Here is a 22,617-nt window from a genome sequence, read left to right as displayed (position 1 = left end):
TTCCTAGTGGAACCAAGACATCACGGACCACACAAACATCCTCTCTGAGGTTTGTACTCCCCTCTTCTTGAGCCCAACAAAGGATCAACTACTTCCCCACCCCTTGTGTTGATAATGTGGTTGCACTAGAACCACCGCCATCAATCTTGTGGACCATCCCCCCAATTGCATATTAGTTTGATATCGATGATGTCATCCTAACAAGCATTGAATTTTCTACACAACATAAACCCTTCAAACTCCTCTCAATTATCTTGGGGTTTCTTCTTCGAATCCGGTGTTCCATGAGTGTGCCATGTATTGCCATGTAGAGGGAAGAAATAAATATATCATAGTGATAGGTGTAAAATATAAAGAGAACGTGGATAATCCTTAAATAAGTAGAATGCCATTTTGTGAATGGAAAGAGATTGTTGGGTTGGTTGATGATTGTTTAGAACTTTAAATCTGAACAATAGGATGGTGACCGACTGACCATGTGTAAACATTGCACAAATTAACATAGAAAGATCCAAGTGGTTGTAATGTGATTTTTCTTGCAAGATATATTTTATATCATTATCGATTGAACTTTGATTCTATTTCTATGCATATAAGTCTTGTTAATAGAATAATAAGCTTGTTACTAACTAGTGTTAATCTTACATTGTTGAAGAGTTTGTTGTGAGCCTGCATGGTATACTAATAAATGGATCCTAATCTCACGAGACAAAGTGCCACTTGACCAAGGGTAAGTCTACACCACAAAGAGGGTGGTCCAATGAAGTACAATTTCTTCATTAAGTGCACAAGAGGTGCAACCACAACCATTGGGAAGGATCAAGGGGCCATGAGTAGAAGCAAGGGGACATGGGTAGAAGTTCACCATACAGTGGTTGAAACTTATTGCATTTAGTTGATGAGCAAAACCAGGAAAGTGGATGTACATGTTAAAGTTCACATTTCAAAGCTCAAATTCAAAATGCAACACATGATTTGTCACTAACAGATAAAGTAGCAATGTGTAGTTGATTTTGATGAAAACTTCTCCAATTATAAAGGTGTTGATGTTATAATTGCTACTTCACATCGAGGTGGAGGAGGATGTGGAGCTAGAGCAAATAAATGTGAAAACCGCTTTCCTCCATCGTATTCTCGAGGAGGCATATGTAGAGAAACTTATTAGGTATAAACAAATGGGAAAAGAAGTCGAAATATGCATGCCAAGAAAGAACCTCTAAACCTCCCAATTCATCTCTCATTTTTGTAAAATAAGTGGGTTGCATTTTGTAGTAGATATGTTTTTTTAAACTAATGGAAGGATATCTTGTTTAGAAAAAGAAAAGAAAAGAACCTCTAAACCTAAAGTGGGGACCTCAACATTGTTAAAAAATACTCAACTTTGTCATGAAGCTAGAAAGGCTTTTGCCACAACAATGAGGATTGTTGCATATACAAAAAATGATGTTTTGATGAAGCAAATCATGTTCAATGCGAATTACATAAGATAGGAAGAGTCATATGGTTTATATATCTCTAGGTGAATATATCCCCTAGGTGCTCACGTGGTTCCATATGGGTGGAGCTAGGCCTCTTTGTATGCCATGACCTACTTCAGATTACGCAAGGAGGGTTGCCTGAAATCTAAATTCAACTAGGAAAAGATGGAAAACGTTCCAATGTACTCGTTAATTGTCCTAGGCCTAAACTATGCTAACATTGTGGGCATCAAACCTGACAATGTCTTAGAAGCAACCATTAGCATATTCATATTAAGCATAGAGGAGCGTTGTTAGCGGCTTCATATGGGTGGAGCTAAGCCTCTTCGTATGTTGCTACAGAACATAGCAAGATTGCTTGATATTTGAATTTGACCACACGAAGAGAATAGAATTGAGAAGAGAAGAGAAGAGAAGAGAATGTCATGCCACTTATCAAAAAGAAGAAGAAGAAGAAAGAATGTCGTGCCACTATTATTTTTCCAATATTACAAATTTTGTTCTCCCTGCTAAAGGCTTGAGCCTCGAAGATTTTAGAACCCCTTTTACTTAATTAACTAATTAATAAATCTAAATAATAAAATGTGCCCGTTAACGAATTTAAAAGAGAAAAGAGAAGAAAAAATACGCAAGAAGGAAGGGGGGGGGGGGATAAAATCCAAAAGGTCAAGGAAAATAAAAAGAAGGGAAAGAAAGAAGAGAGAGAAGAAATGAGGAAAAATAATAATAAAAATAAGAGAGAGATAAATGCTGCCCCTCCCTCCTACACCCCCCACCCCAAATGGAGGAGGAGTTAGCGCGCCAAGAAACCTGCCAAACTCTCTCTCTCTCTCTCTCTTTTCTCTCATTTCTTTGAAGAAGAAGAAGAGACGAAATAAAGAAACCGAGAGAAGGGAGAGGGAGACGAAAACAGATAGATGAGAGAGAGAGACAGACAGACAGGAAAATAGAGAGGTAAAAACAGAGCTAGAAGCGCGATATTTGAACCACTTGTAAAAAGATCCCATTCTTCTTCTTCACTTCATCTTCACCATCACTCTTTCCTGGATTTGATGTTTTCAATCTAAGGTAAGCTGATTTTTTCCTTTAGCAAGATTCTGATCGTTTTTTTTAAAAATTTTAAACCTTTTTCCCTGCCCCTCATTTGATTCGTATCAATATTCAAGCATTGGTAATTGAATCAGGGCGTGTAATAATAATAGCAATGTATAGCCAATGTCTGGTCTATTCAATTTTCAATCAAAGTTTCTAATGGGACCTAACGTATGGCCTTTGTAAGAATCTGATCAAATATATATGTATGAATGCATATAGGTATATACCTATGCATAGATAGGCAAATTGGTGTACGTATACATGTGCAAATGTATTACGTATATGTGCGGGTGTATCTATGTGGATTAGATTCTCAATCGAATTACATCTTTGGGTTTTCTTCAAACAGTAATCTTCGATGAAACCTTGTTAGTTTATATTGATCGGAAATAAACAGGGAGAATGATAAGACGAGTCCTACATATCGGTTTCTTTGTTTAGACTAATTTTACTATATGGATTTCAGTCAACCTATGAAAATCACAATCTTTATGTATCATGTTAAAAATACGTGTATGTTGGAGGTCATATGAAAAGGTTGAATTCAGGGGTCATAAAATTAGGATGCTTGATCATACAGCTGAAAAAGGAAAACAAAACCATTTCCTTTCCGTTCTTTTATGTCATATAGCAACATATAAATGGAGAAGGATAAAATGAGTTTCTATTTACTTTCTGGCATACGGTAACGTATAAGCGCAGCAGGAAAAAGAAAAAAGGATAGGTTTCATTGCCTTTGTGGCAAGATTTGAATCGGTCCAACCAAACCAATTAAGGTTTCTTGTCAAAAGTTAATGCTTTCAAATTGAGTTATCTACTTTTTGTAGACTGTTCCCAGAAGGCAGATGAATGTGAATCAAACCTGCTTTACTCAACATAATTAGGCCTCCATTATATTAAGCCATATGTGTATTTCCAAGCATAATTCAATGTGGGAGAGAATCTACTGATAATCATTGCCATGTTTTGGTCAACTGTGATGGCAATAAAAGTGAGCAAAGATTCCCTTTGAAAGCTTTGATTTGTCCAATTGCAAGTCACTGTCAAATTTCTTAAAGCTTTGCCATTTGCAAAAAAAATGGCAAAAGACAAAGAAACTGCGGTAAAGATTGCATTGCATGGTCTTGATGATCCATACGGTTGTTATATAAAATGCAAATATTCTTTGTAATTAAAATGTAGATGGTCCCTATCATAGCCTTATGTGGAAAAAAGAAATCATAGCCTACCACGCATACCTGGTTTTGAATTCAATTGTCATCAATTTCTCATTGGGATTGGAATGCCCCATCATTTATACTTTTTCTTTCTCTTGACTTTATACGTTTTCGTTCTCCTGACTTTTTCTAGCCGCAAGGCAATAGAGATCATTGACTCACATCGAGGGAAGCTATCTTATGTCATAGCTTACTTAAGGCCACATGTCTATATGTGAAAATTGGCCTCCAAGAGAATTATGAAGCGCCTATTTTGAATTTCTTCTTCATTGTATTGAATCTCGTATGCCCTTTTCATTTTTTTCTTGAGTTTCTTTTAATCCAACAGTTCATTATGCTTGCTTTTATATATATTGCAGGGGTTTCTATCGCAGCAATGTTTGTGGTTACGGTTTAACTAGAGAAGTCTTTTAACAATGAGCTTGTTAGCACATCCACCAAACAAAATTGTAGATAGTAGGAAAGATGTTACTGGCTCCCGTAAAGGGCTTGAAAAGCTCGTCGAAGTGGCTGTCGAGAAAGCTTTTATGCTCCAACGAAAATCTCAAAAACTTGTTGATATCGTTGATACACGAAGTTGTGGTGAAGGACTTCGTTGCTCCTTCTCACCTCTAGCATCCAAAGTTTCAAGGAACTTATCGTCATTGTCATCATCATCATCACCAGTGTCATTATCATCATCACCAATGTCATTATCGTTATCGTCACTGATATCTGGTTCTCGGAATTGGGTCCTTCCAAAAAACTCTGAAGATCGGAAACAGATTTCAATCAAGATTCACTCTCTTTTGCTTCAATGGAAGTGTGATTTTAGCTTTGAATGGAGATCAAGAGTTGCTGTGTCGGTGCCTATTATTGAAGAAGCCATGTATCAGCAATCCAAAAGTAAAGAAGATTACATGAATTTGTTACTATTAGACTATAATCTCAAGAGGGTGCTATGTCATTTTGAAGCAGGAAATGGTCCATTTTTAATACAAGGTATGAGTCCATTGTATCCTATTAAGAATCATTATTTTGTTTTGGAGGGAATTGGAATCTCAAACGAATCTCAGATGGATCAAAATGCATCATCACATTCAGACTATTCAGAAGATAGGGAATCAGGTGGTATCAACATTATTTATGAAGCAGGTGGATGGGAAAGATCTGTAAGTTTATCCCCTAGTTCAATGTCTATCCAAAGGACCCAGGAATTATTTAAAGATTTAGTCAATCAACAGGATGTGGCTGTACCAAGCTGCACCGAGTTAGTTATGATGGGAAACCGTGCCTATTCTCCTCACAGGAAGCTTGTAAAGAGGATTGTTAGCATGCTGTCTAATAAGAGAAAAGAGGATCATATTCTTTTGAAAGGTGACCTTACAAAGAGTGATCAGAATGTGGAGAGCATCGCTAAGCTATTTGCAAAGGCAGAGACAAAGATTGTCGGCCAGAGCAGTGTGAAAAGCACCACTGAGACATCAGAATCATTGCTACAAACTAGTTACCGGGTGCCGCATGATGATGTCATTGCAACGAGAACTAGTCTATGTGACAACGACAAGATGTTAGATGGCAGAGTTTTGATGTCAAATCCTTGGAAAAATGGATTGAATATGTTTGAACTTGTTGATGATGATGTGCTATCAGGCCCAGAGTCGTTACGCTCAGATTCGAGTTCAAGCTGGGATACTGTGGTTGAGAGTGAGAATCCATCATCATCATCATCATCATCATCATCATCATCATCGATGTCATGTGCTTTACAACCATCTGCAGCGGTGGCACCGATAAGTGAGAACCCACCATCGTTATCATCATCAAGTCTTCATGATTCTTCCTCATTTCTCCCTTTACCACAGACTTTACCTCAACTGTCTGTTGGGGCAACCCTGATAGCACCTATGTCTTCAACTTCAACTTCAACGTCATCTAAGGCATCACCATGTATATGTGAGAATCCATCATCTAAATCTCCTGAGAAACCATCCTCATCTTCATCATCCAAGTCTCTGGAGATTCCATTATCCGACATGTTAATTCCATCAACATCATCTCATGAGAATCCATCATCATCTTCATTCAAATCTCATGAGAATCAATCATCCTTATCATCAATTCCATCACCATCATTTCCACCATCCTCGTCATCGTCATCTTCATCATCAATGCCACCGTCCTCATCATCAGTGTCAATGACATCATCATCAATTCAACCCAACACTAGACCAAGTACTACTCATGGTACAAGGGCTCCATTGAGCACATTTCTAGCACAAAGAGATGAACATAGTCCAGAAGACGAATGTGTAGTGCCTGTAGATACATCATACGAGGCAGGTCCATGGGACACATGGGAGGAGCCGACGGAACAACTTGATCCTTTGTGTTGTGTGTGCATGGTTGGGTTGAAAGGTGCTTGCTTTGTCCCTTGCGGCCACACATTTTGTCGCACATGTACCCGAGAGTTGTGGAGGGGTAGAGGGACATGCCCTCTTTGCAATAGATACATTAGAGAGATCCTTGACATTTACTGATAATCTCTGTCTATATATATATATATATATATCATAGTTTATTCATCATTCCATTCACATTATCCAAATATCCATCATGGTTTTCTTTTTATTCTAGTTCTTTGTCAGGCTTACATGTGATTATGTCAGGTTCACATATGATTATATATATATATATATATACCATACTGGCTTTGCATTCTATTTACTAATCTATAGTGTGGTGGTGCCTGAGGTTTCCAACAGTATCCTTTCGTATTCCAATATACACACATTGTCTTCTAATTACAGAGTTTCACCCATTCTCAACCTCCATGTGCTCGTCTCTCTTTGTGTCAGACATCCGAGGATGATAATCAAATATATTTGCATCTTTGACTCTCCATAGGTCAAAATTGACCTTCTACCATGACTAGATAATATGTCTATTTGTCTATCTGCCTGCAAGTTATATATACAAGATAAAAGGATTATGGATATACAATTTGTAGTTATTTGTGGGGGTTTTCATGTAAACTTTATGGCACGCATTACTATGGATTGTTAAACACTATTTGGTACATATTTCCTTCCTTTTTGGCTTTCAAAGTGCTGTCATGAAGCTTGTGTGTGTGTTACCATAACCCTAAACCCTAAACGTGTTCAATTCAAGTAACACAAATAAACCATTAGGACATAATATCTAGAACACACCTCAATGTACCTAATTGTTAAAAGTATACATCCTTTGCTATACTAGTGTGTATCTTTTATATATATATATATATATGCTATTGGGCATACCATTCCTTACCATCAATGGATTAAATTGTTTGTTTTTCTTTGCTAATGACTTTAGCCTCTCCTTCATTTTGCGTACATGGAAATCTCAATATGAACATCTTAATACCGCTAAAACTATTTTGCATAGGGGAAATTGAATCCCTAGGGATACTATTCAATCCTCTAGACCAAATCAAGTCACGAACATGATGGCTTGCCAACTTACATATTTCCTTCTTGATGTGACAAATGCCTTAGCGGTTTGACCTTTGCCCATTCACTTTGTTTCATTGAAGCTACAATGGTGTATGTGTAGTGCTTGGTCTATCTAATTTGTATTGGAATTGCTACAATGCAATTACAATAGGATGCAAGGCTGCAACATTTTCAGAGTGAGACCTGTGATTCCACTCCTTTAGCATAACTTCGTGATATTTTAACTAATTGACTTTTCTAATAATGAGAATTGCCATAGAAGAATGCCTATTAGCCTCACAAGACATACCACTTTCTGCCAATTAGAGAATAAACAATAAATGCAATTTTCATTCGCTGATTAAATAATAGCTCCTAATATCATAAATACTCCAAAATATATTGGAAATGAGGTGATATGCCTTCCAAATCTATATACACAAAAACACACTCAAACAATGATTTGGCACTCTAGTTAAAGACAGGTAAACCCATGATATGAAGATATGGGCTAATGAAAGCCCCAGACCTTTCTAACTTTTTCCACAATCCAACTATACTTCCCAATAAACATCATTTGCCGATACCATGACAAGACTCTTATTCCCAATAAAAATCCAATCAAGCTCATGTGATCCTTCCAATAAACTTGCAAATTGGTGTAGCAACATTGCTAATGCCAATAACGTCTTCCAAATATGGTTGTAATGTTTTGGAACACCAAATCTTGACCTTATTGACCTCCTTGGCGTTAATCTATTTTGTGTATCTAACATGGCATATTGTACTACTATTAGTTCTAATTAAGCCATCCTATTCAATTGAAGCTACAAAGAATGATACCTTCGGATCCTAACAAGCTCGATGCAGCGACAACCTCCAAAATCATAATGAATTATCTGATGATCTCTCTTTCATTGGGAAATCTCACTGTTTTGTACATACTACAACCCATCTCTTTGTTTACCATCTACAACAAAGCTTCCCTACGACTTAGCTCACATTCTCTTCGACGTGAGATGGGACATTGTAGTAGTGGTGAAGATACTCATAGAGTATGCATATTTTGTTGTGAACAAGTTTGAGAGCTAGAGATTTCACGCGTACAAATTTCAAATTTTGTTGGATGGCTTGAAGTTTCTTAATAAAGCCATTGGATTCCTCTAGCAATGTCATCCATCTCTCAAGAAAAGGTGCATATTGCAACCATGCTAGTGTTGTACCAATGAACGAAGTATTGTTAGGTTTTATACACTTGACGTATATGATTATTTCTTGGTGTTATACCTTTTGCAAAAGCTCCTCGTATTGTTACGCCATCCAAACACCATTGGCATGTACTATACCCAATGATCTTCTCTTGATTTCTGCCAACTTAATCTCTTTAATCATTATCTAATCATATATTTAATGTTTGCCTAATTCTGACAAATGCTCCTCATTTGTGCTAAGTCTTGATGAACATTTTGAAAGCGAAGAACAAGTCACAATGAAGTTTTTTTTTTCTCATTCCGACAAATGTTCCTCATTTTCAAATTTTGGGAAGTAGTTGGCAAATGTGAATTGGGCTTAAGGTGTGTGGGGAAGAAGGAAGGCATAATGGCAATATGTCAAGCATCTTTTTGGTATACATGTCTTCATGCTAAGATACTAACAACATACTCATGCTCCTTGTACCCAAGTTTAGACCAACATATATCGTTGTGATGCCCACACTAGCACCATGTGGATCTTCAAGCTACTGCATCACTCTCATCGAAACTCAATCTTGACCTAATGAGGTTATGTCGCTAGTGTTTGAAGGGTCACGTTAAAGCTTGACAAGTTAATATCTCAACAAGGCAAGGACGATACCTAGGTATTACGATATTAGTGTGCTTCACATACACATTTTAAAGCTACTAGACCATTATTACTATGTTGCCACACAATTTCTTTTTAAGCTACAAGACCATTCTTGTGGAGAGAGGACATGGAACTTGATGAGGTTTTTGTGTAGTTAGTGATTGATGAGGGTGAAGCAAGGAAAAGAAGAAGAGAAGGAGGCATGAAAGGAGTAAATGTTGGAGTGGGGGATTGAAGAAGAAGACGGAGGAACCATGAAATGAGTAAATGATGTTGAAGAGTGTTGGGCAGGGCAGGGCTCGTGAGTAGCGGACAAATTCATAATGGCTTTTTGGGTGGACGGACATGTGTGAATGCAGGAAGAGGCAGAGAGAATTCAAACTTCATCATCAGATTGAAGACGCTTCATCGCCATAGCCACTCGCTACTCAGAAGCTTCTTCTTAATCATCGTCATCGTTAGATTGAAGAAGCTGCATCTCTATAGCCACTACTCAGAATCTCCAATCCTCTTTTCCATATAAATTTGCATATAATCGTTCGACTATGAATTTTGCTCCTCATTACCATTATCTGACAGCTCCCCTTCAACAACAACAGAAAAGGAAACCCAAAAAACAACAGAAATATCTTGATGGAGCTGTTACAAGTGTCCCTAAAGATCCCTTCAGATGCAATAAGAAAGATGAACCGGACTTTACTTCCTGCAAAGCTTTAATAGAGACCTTCACTACCATTGATCTAAATGATCCATGTGATAAATCTTACTCTGTCTTTGATACTCCAATTCTAATGGAGGCCTTGAGTGTAGAAACAGAGGAGAAGAATGTGGAAAAGGTACCATCCTCATGCATGAATAGTAATGGGTTGAGATCATCAAGAGTAGGAATAGCTTGGAAAGACTTGTGGGTCTCTGTATCGAGGTCTCAAAATCAGTCTACCGTTGTTTTGCATGGTTTGTCTGGATATGCTGAAGCAGGACACATCTTGGCTATAATGGGTCCCTCGGGTTCGGGAAAATCAACTCTTCTAGATGCATTGTCAGGTTGGTTTATTTGTGTTCACTTGAGCTCTTTTATTATAGATCAAACACATTGATCAACTACATAAATGGTGCCTAAATAATTACTCAATGCATTAGCTGATTCTTGCACTATAGGATATGGTTAATGATGAAGCATTATCATGTCTGATGGGTGATGAATGATGGTTAAGAAGGTATTATATGTAATATGGTAAATGATTATGTTCACCAAACAGGAAGGCTCGGGAAAAATGCTCGATTGAGTGGGGAGATTTGTGCCTCCACTGGATCAGGAAAAAAGAACATGTCACATGGAAAGGGAATTGTGAGTGATATAACTTACCCTCCTTTATACTAAAGTTTCACAGTAAATTCAATCACAATGACATGTTATAATATGGCCTTTCTCATCTCAATTCAATTGAAATATTTGAGATATTATACCATGGCTTTTCATTTGATTGAAATGATAAGATGCTATATGATAGTCTTTCATCCAAATGCAATGTTGATGCCCTGTTATATGATTGCCAGACATCAGAATTTGATGCAGCAACTTTTTATTTGATGGGCAACTTGTACATATAAATTTCATTGCAATTTACATGCATGATGAAATCTTATCAGAAATCAATTGCAATGCTGTAAACGCATCACATCCAAATTCTATTACAATGTCGTCTGTGTTCGCATCTTCATCTGGATTCCTTTTCGTGTTAGTGGCAATGTGACTGATAGATTTGTGGCAATGTGGCAGTAATGCTATGTGTTATGATGCATTCCTTCTTGTGTTAAAATCGGTAATTCAATATTAACCTCCATATATTTCCACTAATCTATCAGTACTGACAGGCATATGTAACACAAGACGATACATTGCTGGGTACATTGACGGTAAGAGAGACAATAATGTACTCTGCAAGGTTAAGGCTACCAGAAAGCGTAGGAAAGGAAGAGAGGGAGGCACTTGTTGAGGAAGCAATGGAAGAAATGGGGTTGAGTGAGAGTGCCCACACACCAGTGGGAAACTGGCATTTGAGAGGGCTGAGCGGTGGAGAGAAGCGGCGACTCAGCATAGCTTTGGAGATCCTTACACGTCCGAAACTACTCTTTCTTGATGAACCCACAAGCGGCCTCGACAGGTAAATCATATATTGTGCTGGTTCCGATAATGATCACTATAAATGTATGTATTAAAACCTTGGAACCATCAATATTCATATATATAAAATAATCAATTTGTTGTAGGTCCATAAAAGACCGAAAGTTGAAGTCAATTAGTTTGGTACCCATTAGTGAATTTAGGATAGCTAAGCTAGATCAGTCAATAAAGTATATTGCTAACACATGCCTGCTAGCAAGAATGAGTAGACCCAGAGTTCTCCTTATGTATGTAGGTTGGAGAAGTGCTGTACTTATAACCCAACAATCTTGTCTGTCATATTATATCTGTCTATTATTAGTGTGAGAGGTCAAGTGTGTTGAGAAATATCAGTGTTATTGATATGCATCGTCTCAGTGCCTCTGCCTTCTTTGTGACTGCAACACTTCGTCGGCTTGCCCATGAAGGGGAGAGGACTCTCATAGCTGCTATTCATCAACCTGGTAGTGAAACTTTTGATCTCTTTGACTCTCTCTTTCTCCTCTCGGGTGGGAGAACGGTCTACTTTGGTGATCGAGAGATGGCAAGTGAGGTATTACTCAAAAATCATGCACCACCTACCTCATTTATCCTTCATTTTCAGATCAGCCATACCTTTAGAAATGTTTGACTTGCTGTTCATAATTGAATATACTCTCGTGTAGCATTTTGCAAATGCTGGGTTTCCATGTCCCCGAGATCGGAATCCATCCGACCATTACCTTTGTTCCATCAATTCCGACTTCGACAAAGTTAAATCATCGTTTCCCATGGTAGGTTCTCTCTGACTGACCATTTGAAACAGTATTCTGCATAAAAAATGTACCTAGGGTTAAAAACTTTGCATACATAAAAGGTGAAGCTTCTATATTATACATAAAAAGTGAAGTTTTCTTTATAAGCTTTATATAAACTGCTGTAGGAATTGGACTTAGAAACTGCGTTATACCCTCTTGATAAGAGTATAAGCTCTTCACAAATGACCAATATACTTGTGGATACTTATAGCAAATCCAAGTCTTTTGAGATTGCAAGAGCACAAGCTGAAGAATTTATTACTCAACAGTTCCAGGTACCCAAATCTGTAAGAAAATGCTTGGCATAAACTTATGCTAATGTGCATGTAAACAATTTGTTTTTTATTTTTGAGTGGTTTACAGAAAGCAGATGGGATTAATCTGAATGTGACTCCAAATACATCTTTCCTAGCCCAAACTTGGGTTCTTTCGGCGAGATCATTTGTAAATATGAGGAGGGATGTTGGATACTATTGGCTTCGGCTTGTAATCTATATCATGTTGACAACATGCATTGGTTCTATCTACTTCAATATTGGAACAACTTATCAATCGGTTATGGTGCGCAACATGCATATCTAAAGCTTTTGGCATATTTCCTTAGCTACACTGACCATATGTAACAACATTTTTCTTCTTTTAGGCAAGAGGAGCATGCATATCATATGTCACTGGTTTCTTGACATTCATGTCGATTGGAGGATTTCCATCTTTTATAGAGGATATGAAGGTAAGGTTGAATACCAACATGACGATATATTAACATCTAAACATCTGGTTGCGAAAATTATAGTGTGCGAATAATATGAGGTCAACCAAACAATAGGGCCGAGACTTTAGAATGTGGCTAGACAAGTGGAATAGAGGGCACCAGATATGTTCAATGCCCCATAAAAACACACTTTCAACCCCATAATCTTACTATGGGGAGATAAGAAAGTATTTTGTTTTGCTTCCCTCTCTTACTAGGAGAATATATACCTACTAATTTGACCTTGTTTATGCAAAAATGTAGGTTTTTAGTCGCGAGCAATTGAATGGGCACTACAGGGTAATTTCTTTTGTGCTGGCCAATTTATTATCGGCCTTGCCATTCTTGGGACTTATTGCAATTGTATCTAGTTCCATTTGCTATTATATGGTAGGCTTGCACCCAGGGGTTAGCCATTTTGTCTACTTTGTGCTTTGCCTCTTGACATGTCTTGCGGTTGTAGAGAGCCTCATGATGGCGGTAGCGAGTGTTATCCCTAATTTCCTCATGGGAATTATCACAGGAGCTGGCATCCAGGTGTGTACATGATTATCCTTCCCTAAATCTTAAGTTTTCAAAAATCACAAGAATACCCCTTGCTCTCTAGTAAATTTGCTCCTAGGGGTATTATGGTAAAACAAAATTAGAACCTAGGGGTAGTTTTGATAGTGTTGTTCTATTTCAATTTAATTTTTAAAATGTTATCCTCATATTTCAATGCACCTTTGTTTGTCTGTATATGTAACATATGAAGGATTTATGTTGATATGACTCATGAACAGGGTATAAATTAGAACCTAGGGGTAGTTTTGGTAGTGTTGTTCTATTGCAATTTAATTTTTAAAATGTTATCCTCATATTTCAATGCACCTTTGTTTGTCTGTAATATGCATATATAACATATGGAGGACTTATTTTGATATGACACATGAACAGGGTATTTTCATGCTAGTAGCCGGCTTCTTCCGGTTGCCAAATGATATGCCAAAACCGATTTGGAGATATCCCATGTCATATTTGAGCTTTCATACATATGCAATGCAAGTAAGTAACGTTACAATCTTCACACAAAACGTTGCTTCCTTATTTGTGCTACATCTGCATTGTAGTATATGTGGCATGAAATATGCAACTTCCAATTTTAAACTTACCATTGTTTGGATCAATAGCCTTATATTGCTACATCCCCCCTTCTTTTTTATGTGGATAGGGCATGTATAAGAATGATTTTCTAGGATTGACATTCATGTCCGGGGACGAAATGTTGGCTCCACCAATTGCGGGGAAGGTGATTTTGGCAAATATGTATGAGATGAACTTGGGGAGGTCCAAGTGGTGGGATCTAATGGCACTTCTAGCCATGGTGGTGGCATATAGAATCATCTTTTTGTTAATGATCAAGTCCTCCAGGGCCTATTGTCGGTGGAGACAACACATTGGAGTTCGTCTCGGTGCCAAATTTCCTTCGTCGCCCAGCTCTTGTTCTGCTTCCGATTTCTCCTTCTCATTTTAGGTTCTATGTTTTGTTGTTTTTTCCCATATTTGAGCATTATCTTGCTAGTAAAAGCCAAGTTTTTTTATAAAACCCATACATATTGATTTCGAATCTTACAAGATAACCTTATGGAATGTAGGAGTTGAACACATGGCCAATATAGCCCCTAGTAGTGCAAGACACATGTCTACCAAACGATACAGCTAGGCACAACATGAATCTCACTAGCCTCACTAATTTACCTTATTGACTTTCTTGCTAGAAACCTTACCAAGTCATCAACCTGGGCATTATTCTGCCTCTTCATTCTCCATTTATCCTACTCGTAATTCTCCTCACTTATTTCATAAAGTGTTCTAACATGTCCATCAAATTTGCAAAAACCACATATACGTTACATATACTAGCCAAACATCAACATAGATCACAATTGATTTGAATGATGAATGTTTTGCTCATTGGACCAATGGCAAAAAAGAAATGCTTAACATGGAGAAATGCTCATTGTTACAAGTTACCAAATTATGTGCCATTACATGGAGATTAAAAAGGTCATACATTTTATATTGCTTTACTTTGGAATTTAATAAATTCTTTGAATGATTGAAATTGATGCTAGGTTGGTTAGGTGCATATCAAAGTTGAAGTACAACAATATTTGAGATATTGCATTAGAAAATCTAATATTGTACAATATGGTTCTCTCTTAACCAATAAGAAAGAGGCCATTGTTATTGAAGTACAACAATATTTGACATATTGCATTAAAAAATCTAATATTATGCAATATGGTTCTCTCTTAACCAATAAGAAAGAGGCCATTGTTAACTGCTAGTTTCCATACCACAATTATTTGCACAATTTGGTATTATGGATTCCTTTCACAAAGATCTTTTCAATGCAAGCTTTATGACACTTTATCAACATTTATCCATCACCAATGACATGCCATTTCATATTGGGACCCAATATTGAGTTTAATTTTCTTCTTTAGTGAGACAATTATGGAGTTTCTTGAATCTATTATAACATTGGGGTAGGGTCTACATTGGGTATTTCGACCATACTTTTTTGAAACTATTCACACTCTCATATTCCAAAACATCCCCGCCCTGACTTTTTCCCAAATGCCTTCGACCCTTCCTCTTATTTATACAAGTATATGAAATTAGTATTAATTCCTTAAATCCTATTATATTATATACACTTTCCATCTACCAATAGAAAATACCCCTATTGTATCATCATGTGCTACCATTGTAAATAAAAATAAAAAATCTATTCATTTCATGATTTCAAGGTTAATGTTTTCTATTGTATTTGCCTTTTTGAGATATAACTAAAGCAGTTGTAATAACTTGTTTATAAAGTAGGAGTGATTATTCGCTCTTTTCTTTTTCTTGCACATGTTTAATGTTTTTAAAATGCACACCCTTTTCTAAGTCTAATTCAAAAGAGTTGTTTAAGGTCTTAAGGCTAGGATAATATTATTCACTTCAACTAATGATCAAAATTCATTGTTCTCCAACTGCAATCACATGGATGTGTCCTTTCCAAAGGTGGCGTAATTGCTATGTTGAAAAAAGAGACAACAATGCATCATAATGTGCGTTGTGCATTTAATTACCAATGCTTGACGACCAATCAATATAAAAAGTAAACATTGTGAACCATTCATCTTATTTGTAATGTCAAAGAGTTTGTTCGTATGCTTTGATGTTAGTCGCTATCTTGTTATACATGTTCTCGTGAATGAATATTTACTGTCACTCAACTCGAACACCGAACATATAATGCAAGCTTCTAATATTCAAGAGTAACATATCATGTGATCTAAAATATGATCTACATGCATTCACATTAGACAATCAATCACTTAAAATCCCCATGTGGCGAAGGAAACTTGACTTTGTGCAAGGGCCCAACCTATCCCATTGCGCACCTTCCTTATTATTAATATAATATATTTGCAACTTTTAAGACATTTAATTTTCAACCTAGCAAAAGCCATTCTACTCATGGAAGCAAATTCAATTTTTAATATGCACATATGGGTCGGATCACTCAAAGGTGTTCTATTTAGACCCATACATTATTGGATAAATCTCCTTATCTCAGTATTTTGTTTTATTGTGTGTAATGATTGAGCACCCTTCTATTTGGATACCTATATATATGAGAATTTAAAGAACTTTAAGTTCAAAGAAAAATATATGTAATCATCCCTTTGTTCAGTAGTGATAAACTCTTATAACACAACATTTTTCATGGGATGAATGGATTAAGGATCTTTTAGTTGGAACTTTTTGCTCTATGTATTTGGCACACATATCGATTTATGTAAAGTGATAATCGAGAATTTGCTATATGATAAAAGTGTCAAAACATCATTAATCATCACTTTTAAGATGGCACAACAACTCATTTCTTTTTCTTGTTTTTATCACCTGAACACAAAAGGCACTTTTTTTTGTTGGAAGGATGAAACTCATAGAGTCATATATCAATCATGTTTAGAATATGTCCACTCTATGAATATGGAGTTTATTTTACTATTTACAAAGGAATTCTTTGTTACGATTTAGTCCCTTCAATAAAAAGGTGATGGGATATATTGCGAGTTGCATGTATGACATCTTAATCCTTCGACATTTTCAAATCCATTTCCTAATATCGATAAACCATGATTGGAGCTTTAGAGGAACAGTCCTCATGGAATCTAAACAAGGATGCGTGTAAAGTTAACACCTATACAACAAACAACTAATTGTACACCACTTAAAACGTACCGTAGAAATGAAAGACTTCTTAATATAATTGGGTTTGAGACTCCCAAACAATCATCAAAGATCAAACTACGTGTCAATCTTCAAATTCATGGAGGACAATTTAACATAGCATTTCATTAGTATTCTTTTTATTGGTAGCGACATACATTAGATTTGAGAAATCTAATGCCCAACAAAAGCTTGGCAATGTATGAAAATGGTTTGACAATCAAACTAGCAAATTCAAGGTAGGTAGCCGATGTTAAGGCGAACTCCAGGAGACATATCAATTAACAACTACAAGCATGTGTGAACAATAACGAAGAATGCATTTATATTCCCAATGGTCTTGATCAATATTCAGAAAGTAAAGAAAAATCAAGATGCGTGTCAATTTAGCAAACAATTGATGTGTAACAAAACCACACATTCCCTTGGAACCATGTTTAAAAAACAAAAAAGAATTGAATATGATTTTGGAATTTGTTCTAAAGATGGCCCCAACCCAAATCTGACCTTTACCTTTACAGAGGTCTAATCAGTAACAAGCTTGAAAAGAGAACTCATTATTGCATAATCACTCAGCTTTTGCCTTGCAAATCATAGTACATATTAAATATATCACCAATATACCATGGAAAGACTCTTAGGTCCACCAAGACCACACATTCTTGGGGTATATATATATATATCTTTATATCTTTACATGTTCATATATGCATATTCTCTCTCTCTCTCTCTCTCTCTCTCTCTCTCTCTCTCTCTCTCTCTACATATATATATATATCTGAAAAACATAGAACATGGCTTAGAATTGATGACATCTAGCTTTATCGTATCCCATCTTCTCAAGATTTGGAAGGCATGCAAATTTGATCATGGGAGGTGGGCCACACATGAATGCCGAGGTCACTGGCGAAGCCTCTGGGAGATGCTCCTCTAGGATGTCCTCATTAATGAATCCTAAGCTATATGGCCATGTCCCATTGTCATGAGCCCTCTCAACCACATACCAAAGCTTGAAATTCGGGTGTTCTTTCGTCCAAATCTCAAGCTCGCTGCGCAACATGATGTCACTCTCTGTTCTGTTCGCAAACACAAGGTAGATCTCAGTGGTGTCACTTGGATCATTGAGGATGGCCCTAATGAGTTGATAAATAGGCGTGATGCCCGTCCCTCCAGCCATCATGGCACACGTTTTCATGTAATAGTGTTGTCCCTCCTGCGTATAGCGGCCATTTCCTATATATTCAATGTGTCCCAATGGGCCCTTCACCTCCACGCTTCCACCAACTTTTAAAGAATCTAGGTATTGTGACATTAGACCTCCATCAGGGAACTTGGGATGAACTCCTTTGAAATAGACTTTAACAAGGAGCTCAAAGTACCCAACATCGTCATTGGAGCTAACTGGTGTGTAAGCCCTTAAGCAAAGCTTCCCATCGATCATCGCCGATAAGAATATGTGCTTGCCTACAGGTAGGCCTAGTATGTGTTCCTTGCTAGGCAACTCAAACCTTAACAACCTAACATCATGGCTTAAGCTGATGTTGCTAGCTAGTTTGACTTTTATCTTTTGTGTTGGGTTAAGGGCAATGGGCCGAGACTCACTTATAGGAGACAAAGGGTAGACATGCTTGGGTACAGTGGGCATGTTCACACCATTTGTTAAGATGGAACTATCACCAATAGAGACCATTTCTCCTATTTTGAAATCCTCCAACATGGCTTTGGCCTTGGTGGAATGTATGGCATCAAACTCCTCCGTGCAATCCGTGCCAGCATTAATCAATATACTATCTGACCCACCTGGGTGTTCCTTCAAAAACTTTGTACAATCATATACATTGTTGTGGACAGATATCCATGCCGACTCCCTAGTATTATGTCTTTTGAGCTCGGCATCAGTTATATGTCGGTGTTCAAATCCACCGGGGTTCAAACCAGGGCTTGAAAGGCTCTTTCCCAGTACCTTGGATGATGTGTGTTGTTGATCGTTGGATGATGATACTTTGTTGGTTGGTATCATCCATCCTCCTCCTTGGTTTCCAGGTTGCGTTGGATGCTCGAATGCCAGTCCAATCCCGCCATTTCCTGTTGCTTTGCAGGGGTTGATCTTCACTCTAAACCAACAATTGTTCATCATACCCTACAATATGGTAGAAGTAGGTGTTGAAATGACCACTCATTACAAAACAAAAGGCTTAAGAAATAAAGGACCTACCATAGAAAGTGTTAAGATGACCACAAATTATATAAAGGCGATGCATACACACAAACAAACCCAAGGAAAAAGGTATTTTTAAAATATAACCCAATATAGAAAATGGCTACCCATCCCGAATCCAATATTCAATGCCACTTCCCTAACAAAGAAAATAGTATTAAAATGCTTAAGAAAAAGGCCTATGGTGACCACAAACGATGCAAAATGTTTAAGAAAAAAGGGACCCATTTGTATTTATTTAAAGTTTTCAAAGATTTTTTACCATTAAATTCCATGTTAAGGTCTGTGGTTGTGTGTTCATGGATGAATCCCATGCTCTCACAGCCAGCTCTTTAGCTTGAATAAGCTGGATAAGGTCAACATCAAGCCGCCAAAAGCACCAACACCAGTAACGCCCATGTTCGGTCGGCCTCTCAGGATGAGTGATCTCAGACAACATCCACGTCCCTCCCTCATCTAGGGTTACTTCAACCCTTGTAACTTTCCTTCCACCACCTAACAAAAAAATAGCAAAAAACAAGCAATACATACATGATTAGTTCACAAAATGCCACTCTAAAACAGATGATTTACCACGGATGAATAGATTCACAAGCATCTCCCCTCGCATAGATAGAGGCAATCATCACTAGGATCGAAGCTTATACAATTAGATGTCTTACCAGAGTATGCATATCCCTCGAGTCTGAAAGGAACTTGCAAGGTGTTCGCATCGATAGGCACAATTTGATCATGTGATGGAGTGGTGATAACCGAGTTGATGTTGAGCTCATTGATGATATATTCTGGTTTGTACCACCATCCTGTCCAAAAGAAGATGTGAACTTTTTTAGTAAAGAAGGTCTTGTAAATGGTTGCCTTGTCTTCTTCTTTTTGAATTCATATATATATAATATATATACATACATAGGCAATATAAGGAATACAAGACAAGTTTTGTGATGTGGGAAGAAGCCATCTCTCTCTCTCTCTCTCTCTCTCTCTCTCTCTCAATATATAAATACGTATTACATATATAATATAAGTCTTTCCGGATGCCCAAGTGAGAAGAGCCCCTGTTTCACAACATGTTATTAAGGCTAAGGCTTGAAACTTTCCAAATGTGGGGAAAGATCCCACGTTCCCCTAGTGGTTCCCAACTAAATTGCTCCCCTTCTAATAAAGAAAGAGCTCACTTTCCACAAAGGTTTCCCCATGTGGAAAAGAGTCTCTCACTTTCCCCAGAACAGCATTCAAGAACCCAACACCAATGAGCGAGAGCTTCTGGGGCCACAAAACCAGCAAAGAGGCTCGTGGTGGGAGGGGGGGGTAAAAGCCCATTTTTTACATTTTACCCATCATGTAAATCCCAATTTGGGAAACAGACCCCTCTTTAAACCCTTCCAGTGTTCCTGCTTGGTCCACACTGACTTTGCCATTGCATTGTGGGTAAAAATTAAAAAAAAGGCCACGTTCCAACATTCTCCCACATGGGGGAGAGAAAAGGCCCACTCTTTAATTAAAACTAGGGAAGCCCATATGGGTTCTAGGCTTTCGCTAACAAGATGAAATAGTTTTGGATCCATATGTACAACTTCAAGTTTTTGGAAAGATAAAAATAAAAATAAAAAGATGAATAGTTTTTATTTTTACCTTCTGCATTGGCCTTCTCAGCATCAACATGGGATGGAAGAACTCTATTGTCTTTGTAATGGTAGTGGTTGTCAGACTCTTTTCCGGTGACGGTAATGCGAGTTAACCACTTGACCATACGGCCACCGATGTATCCGGGGATGATCATGCGTGCGGGGAAGCCGTGGTCGGGCTCCAGAAGCTTCCCATTCTGCATGTATGCAACCAGAACATCGCAGGACTCGTCTAGGGCCACATCGAGCGAGATGCTTGTACCATAGGGGGTGGTCCCGGCCCCTCCCCCGGGCAACCTTTCGCGCCCTTCGAAGCACACATGTGTGGCCACCCTCGCAGAAGAAGAAGAATTCTTGCCGCTGCTCTTTTGCCAATTCTTCCTCATGTCGATCCCGCATCTCCTTAAGATGTGGGATAGGCGGGCACCACGCCACATGGATGTCCCGATGCCACCGGGACCCCAATTGAACCCGATCGTTTGCCGAACCATGTTTTGTTCTTTCCGACGATTCCCCGCACACACAAGTGTCACCGGAATCTCGGCTGGTGTGAAATCGGCCATTATCTCGGCCATTGTGAATGTCCGGGGCTTGGTCACTAGGCCCGACACCTCTATTGTCCATTGCTCCAGAGATTCTGCTTTGGGTACATAGCCATGGTTTCTGACATAGTGCAGAGATGTGGGCGTGAGGAAACCATGGCTCATTAGAAGGTCTACAGGCGGTTCACTGTTGAAAGGGTGCCTTCCCGTTAACCTGATGAGATTGGGGTTCCTTTTGATCCAGCTGTCTGAAGTGCCCACATCTCTGGGATCAACAGAGAACTCATTCGAATCATCTTTGGGGTATTCAATCACATTCTTACACTGATTTTCATCATCTTCGTCATTTTCGTCGTCGTCGTCTTCTTCTTCTTCCTCCTCTTCATAAAGAGGGGTTTTATGCATTTCTGGTCCATTGATGGGTAGAGCCAGTTTTTTAAATTCTATATTCAATTGTTCGGATGCTTTGTGAGGGGTGGGGAGGTGGGTTTGATCAATGGTGGTCAGCATTGCATACATTTATGGCGAGGAATACAGAGAGATTACTGTGTGGATTAAGGCCAAAAAACAGAGGGTGGCTATGGTGTGATTAGCAGGGGTGCATCTGATAGGACAGAGAGATTAAGAAGATAGTGATTTAAGGAGGAATTAGGGGGGGGGGGGGGGGGGGGGGGAGAGATTGGTCGAGGTGTGTTTAGCTAAATTTGAAGTGGCTAAGGCAGAATAGATTGAGTCTGTGATGGGGAAGGGGGTGATTAAAGGTGAGGGATTTGGGCAAAGGTTAGGAGTGGAGTGGAGTGGAGTGGAGTGGAGTGGAGTGGGAAGGAGTAGAGGCAATAATAATGGGTTGATAAGATTGGGAAGGGGGAGGAGGGATTGGGAGGTGATGATTAAGGTATGAATAGGGGGGAGGAGAGGATTAAGGTATGTATGGGGGGGGGGGAGGGGGATTAAGGCGTCTTTATTATAGTGGTGAAGAAGAAGAAGAAGAAGGAAGGAAGGAAGGGTTTAGGCAGCATAGCATTAGCATTAGCATGGGCATGGGCATTGCCGTGGGCGTGGCGTGGCGACTGGGAGAGAGAAAGAGGTTTCCTCCCAACCCCACCCCACCCCCTAAGGGCCTGGCCTCTATAGTATCCCCATCCCCGACCCCTTCCC

The 22,617-nt window shown here is 38.3% G+C and overlaps 3 protein-coding genes across 4 annotated transcripts; 2 read left to right on the top strand and 1 right to left on the bottom strand.

Annotated features, from left to right (window-relative positions):
• The first annotated feature begins 2,342 nt into the window (after positions 1-2,342).
• On the top strand, positions 2,343-6,400 carry LOC147868125 (uncharacterized). Its single transcript, XM_087315669.1, has 2 exons — positions 2,343-2,546; positions 4,150-6,400. Exon 2 carries the CDS (start codon positions 4,207-4,209, stop codon positions 6,307-6,309), a length of 2,103 nt encoding a protein of 700 aa, XP_087171795.1. The 5' UTR covers positions 2,343-2,546; positions 4,150-4,206; the 3' UTR covers positions 6,310-6,400.
• Positions 6,401-9,364: 2,964 nt separating this feature from the next.
• LOC147868124 (ABC transporter G family member 11-like) lies at positions 9,365-14,534 on the top strand. Of its 2 annotated transcripts, none has more exons than XM_087315654.1 (11): positions 9,365-10,134; positions 10,350-10,438; positions 10,966-11,255; positions 11,633-11,807; positions 11,920-12,027; positions 12,177-12,338; positions 12,415-12,612; positions 12,695-12,781; positions 13,067-13,339; positions 13,739-13,846; positions 14,013-14,534. In XM_087315654.1, exons 1-11 carry the CDS (start codon positions 9,636-9,638, stop codon positions 14,313-14,315), a joined length of 2,292 nt encoding a protein of 763 aa, XP_087171780.1. In that variant the 5' UTR covers positions 9,365-9,635; the 3' UTR covers positions 14,316-14,534. The 2 variants fall into 2 exon arrangements, with proteins under 2 accessions (XP_087171780.1, XP_087171790.1); XM_087315664.1 differs by having other exon boundaries at positions 9,366-10,134; positions 12,177-12,326.
• A 3,081-nt stretch (positions 14,535-17,615) lies between these two features.
• LOC147868123 (nitrate reductase [NADH] 1-like) lies at positions 17,616-22,117 on the bottom strand. The gene is made up of 4 exons (XM_087315641.1): positions 20,925-22,117; positions 19,955-20,095; positions 19,555-19,787; positions 17,616-19,214 (listed from the first exon to the last, which is right to left on the bottom strand). Exons 1-4 carry the CDS (start codon positions 21,976-21,978, stop codon positions 17,874-17,876), a joined length of 2,769 nt encoding a protein of 922 aa, XP_087171767.1. The 5' UTR covers positions 21,979-22,117; the 3' UTR covers positions 17,616-17,873.
• Positions 22,118-22,617: the final 500 nt, after the last annotated feature.

Source organism: Azolla caroliniana, unplaced genomic scaffold (assembly GCF_043228905.1).
Source record: "Azolla caroliniana isolate FFs.n. ecotype wild unplaced genomic scaffold, voAzoCaro1.0.p SCAF_1, whole genome shotgun sequence".
NCBI lineage: Eukaryota > Viridiplantae > Streptophyta > Polypodiopsida > Salviniales > Salviniaceae > Azolla > Azolla caroliniana.
This window is presented reverse-complemented; position numbering and strand designations above follow the sequence as displayed.

Bases quoted from the DNA above. Each gene is read 5' to 3' on its own strand.
- LOC147868125 (XM_087315669.1), top strand. From the start codon at position 4,207: ATGAGCTTGTTAGCACATCCACCAAACAAAATTGTAGATAGTAGGAAA.
- LOC147868124 (XM_087315654.1), top strand. From the start codon at position 9,636: ATGAATTTTGCTCCTCATTACCATTATCTGACAGCTCCCCTTCAACAA. The intron at 11,256-11,632 runs GTAAATCATATA...GCATCGTCTCAG, and splicing joins CCCACAAGCGGCCTCGACAG to TGCCTCTGCCTTCTTTGTGA. The intron at 12,028-12,176 runs GTAGGTTCTCTC...AAACTGCTGTAG, and splicing joins TTAAATCATCGTTTCCCATG to GAATTGGACTTAGAAACTGC.
- LOC147868123 (XM_087315641.1), bottom strand. From the start codon at position 21,978: ATGTATGCAATGCTGACCACCATTGATCAAACCCACCTCCCCACCCCT. The intron at 20,096-20,924 runs GTAAAAATAAAA...TCTTTTGGACAG, and splicing joins TGAGAAGGCCAATGCAGAAG to GATGGTGGTACAAACCAGAA. The intron at 19,215-19,554 runs GTAAAAAATCTT...ACCATATTGTAG, and splicing joins CCTTAACATGGAATTTAATG to GGTATGATGAACAATTGTTG.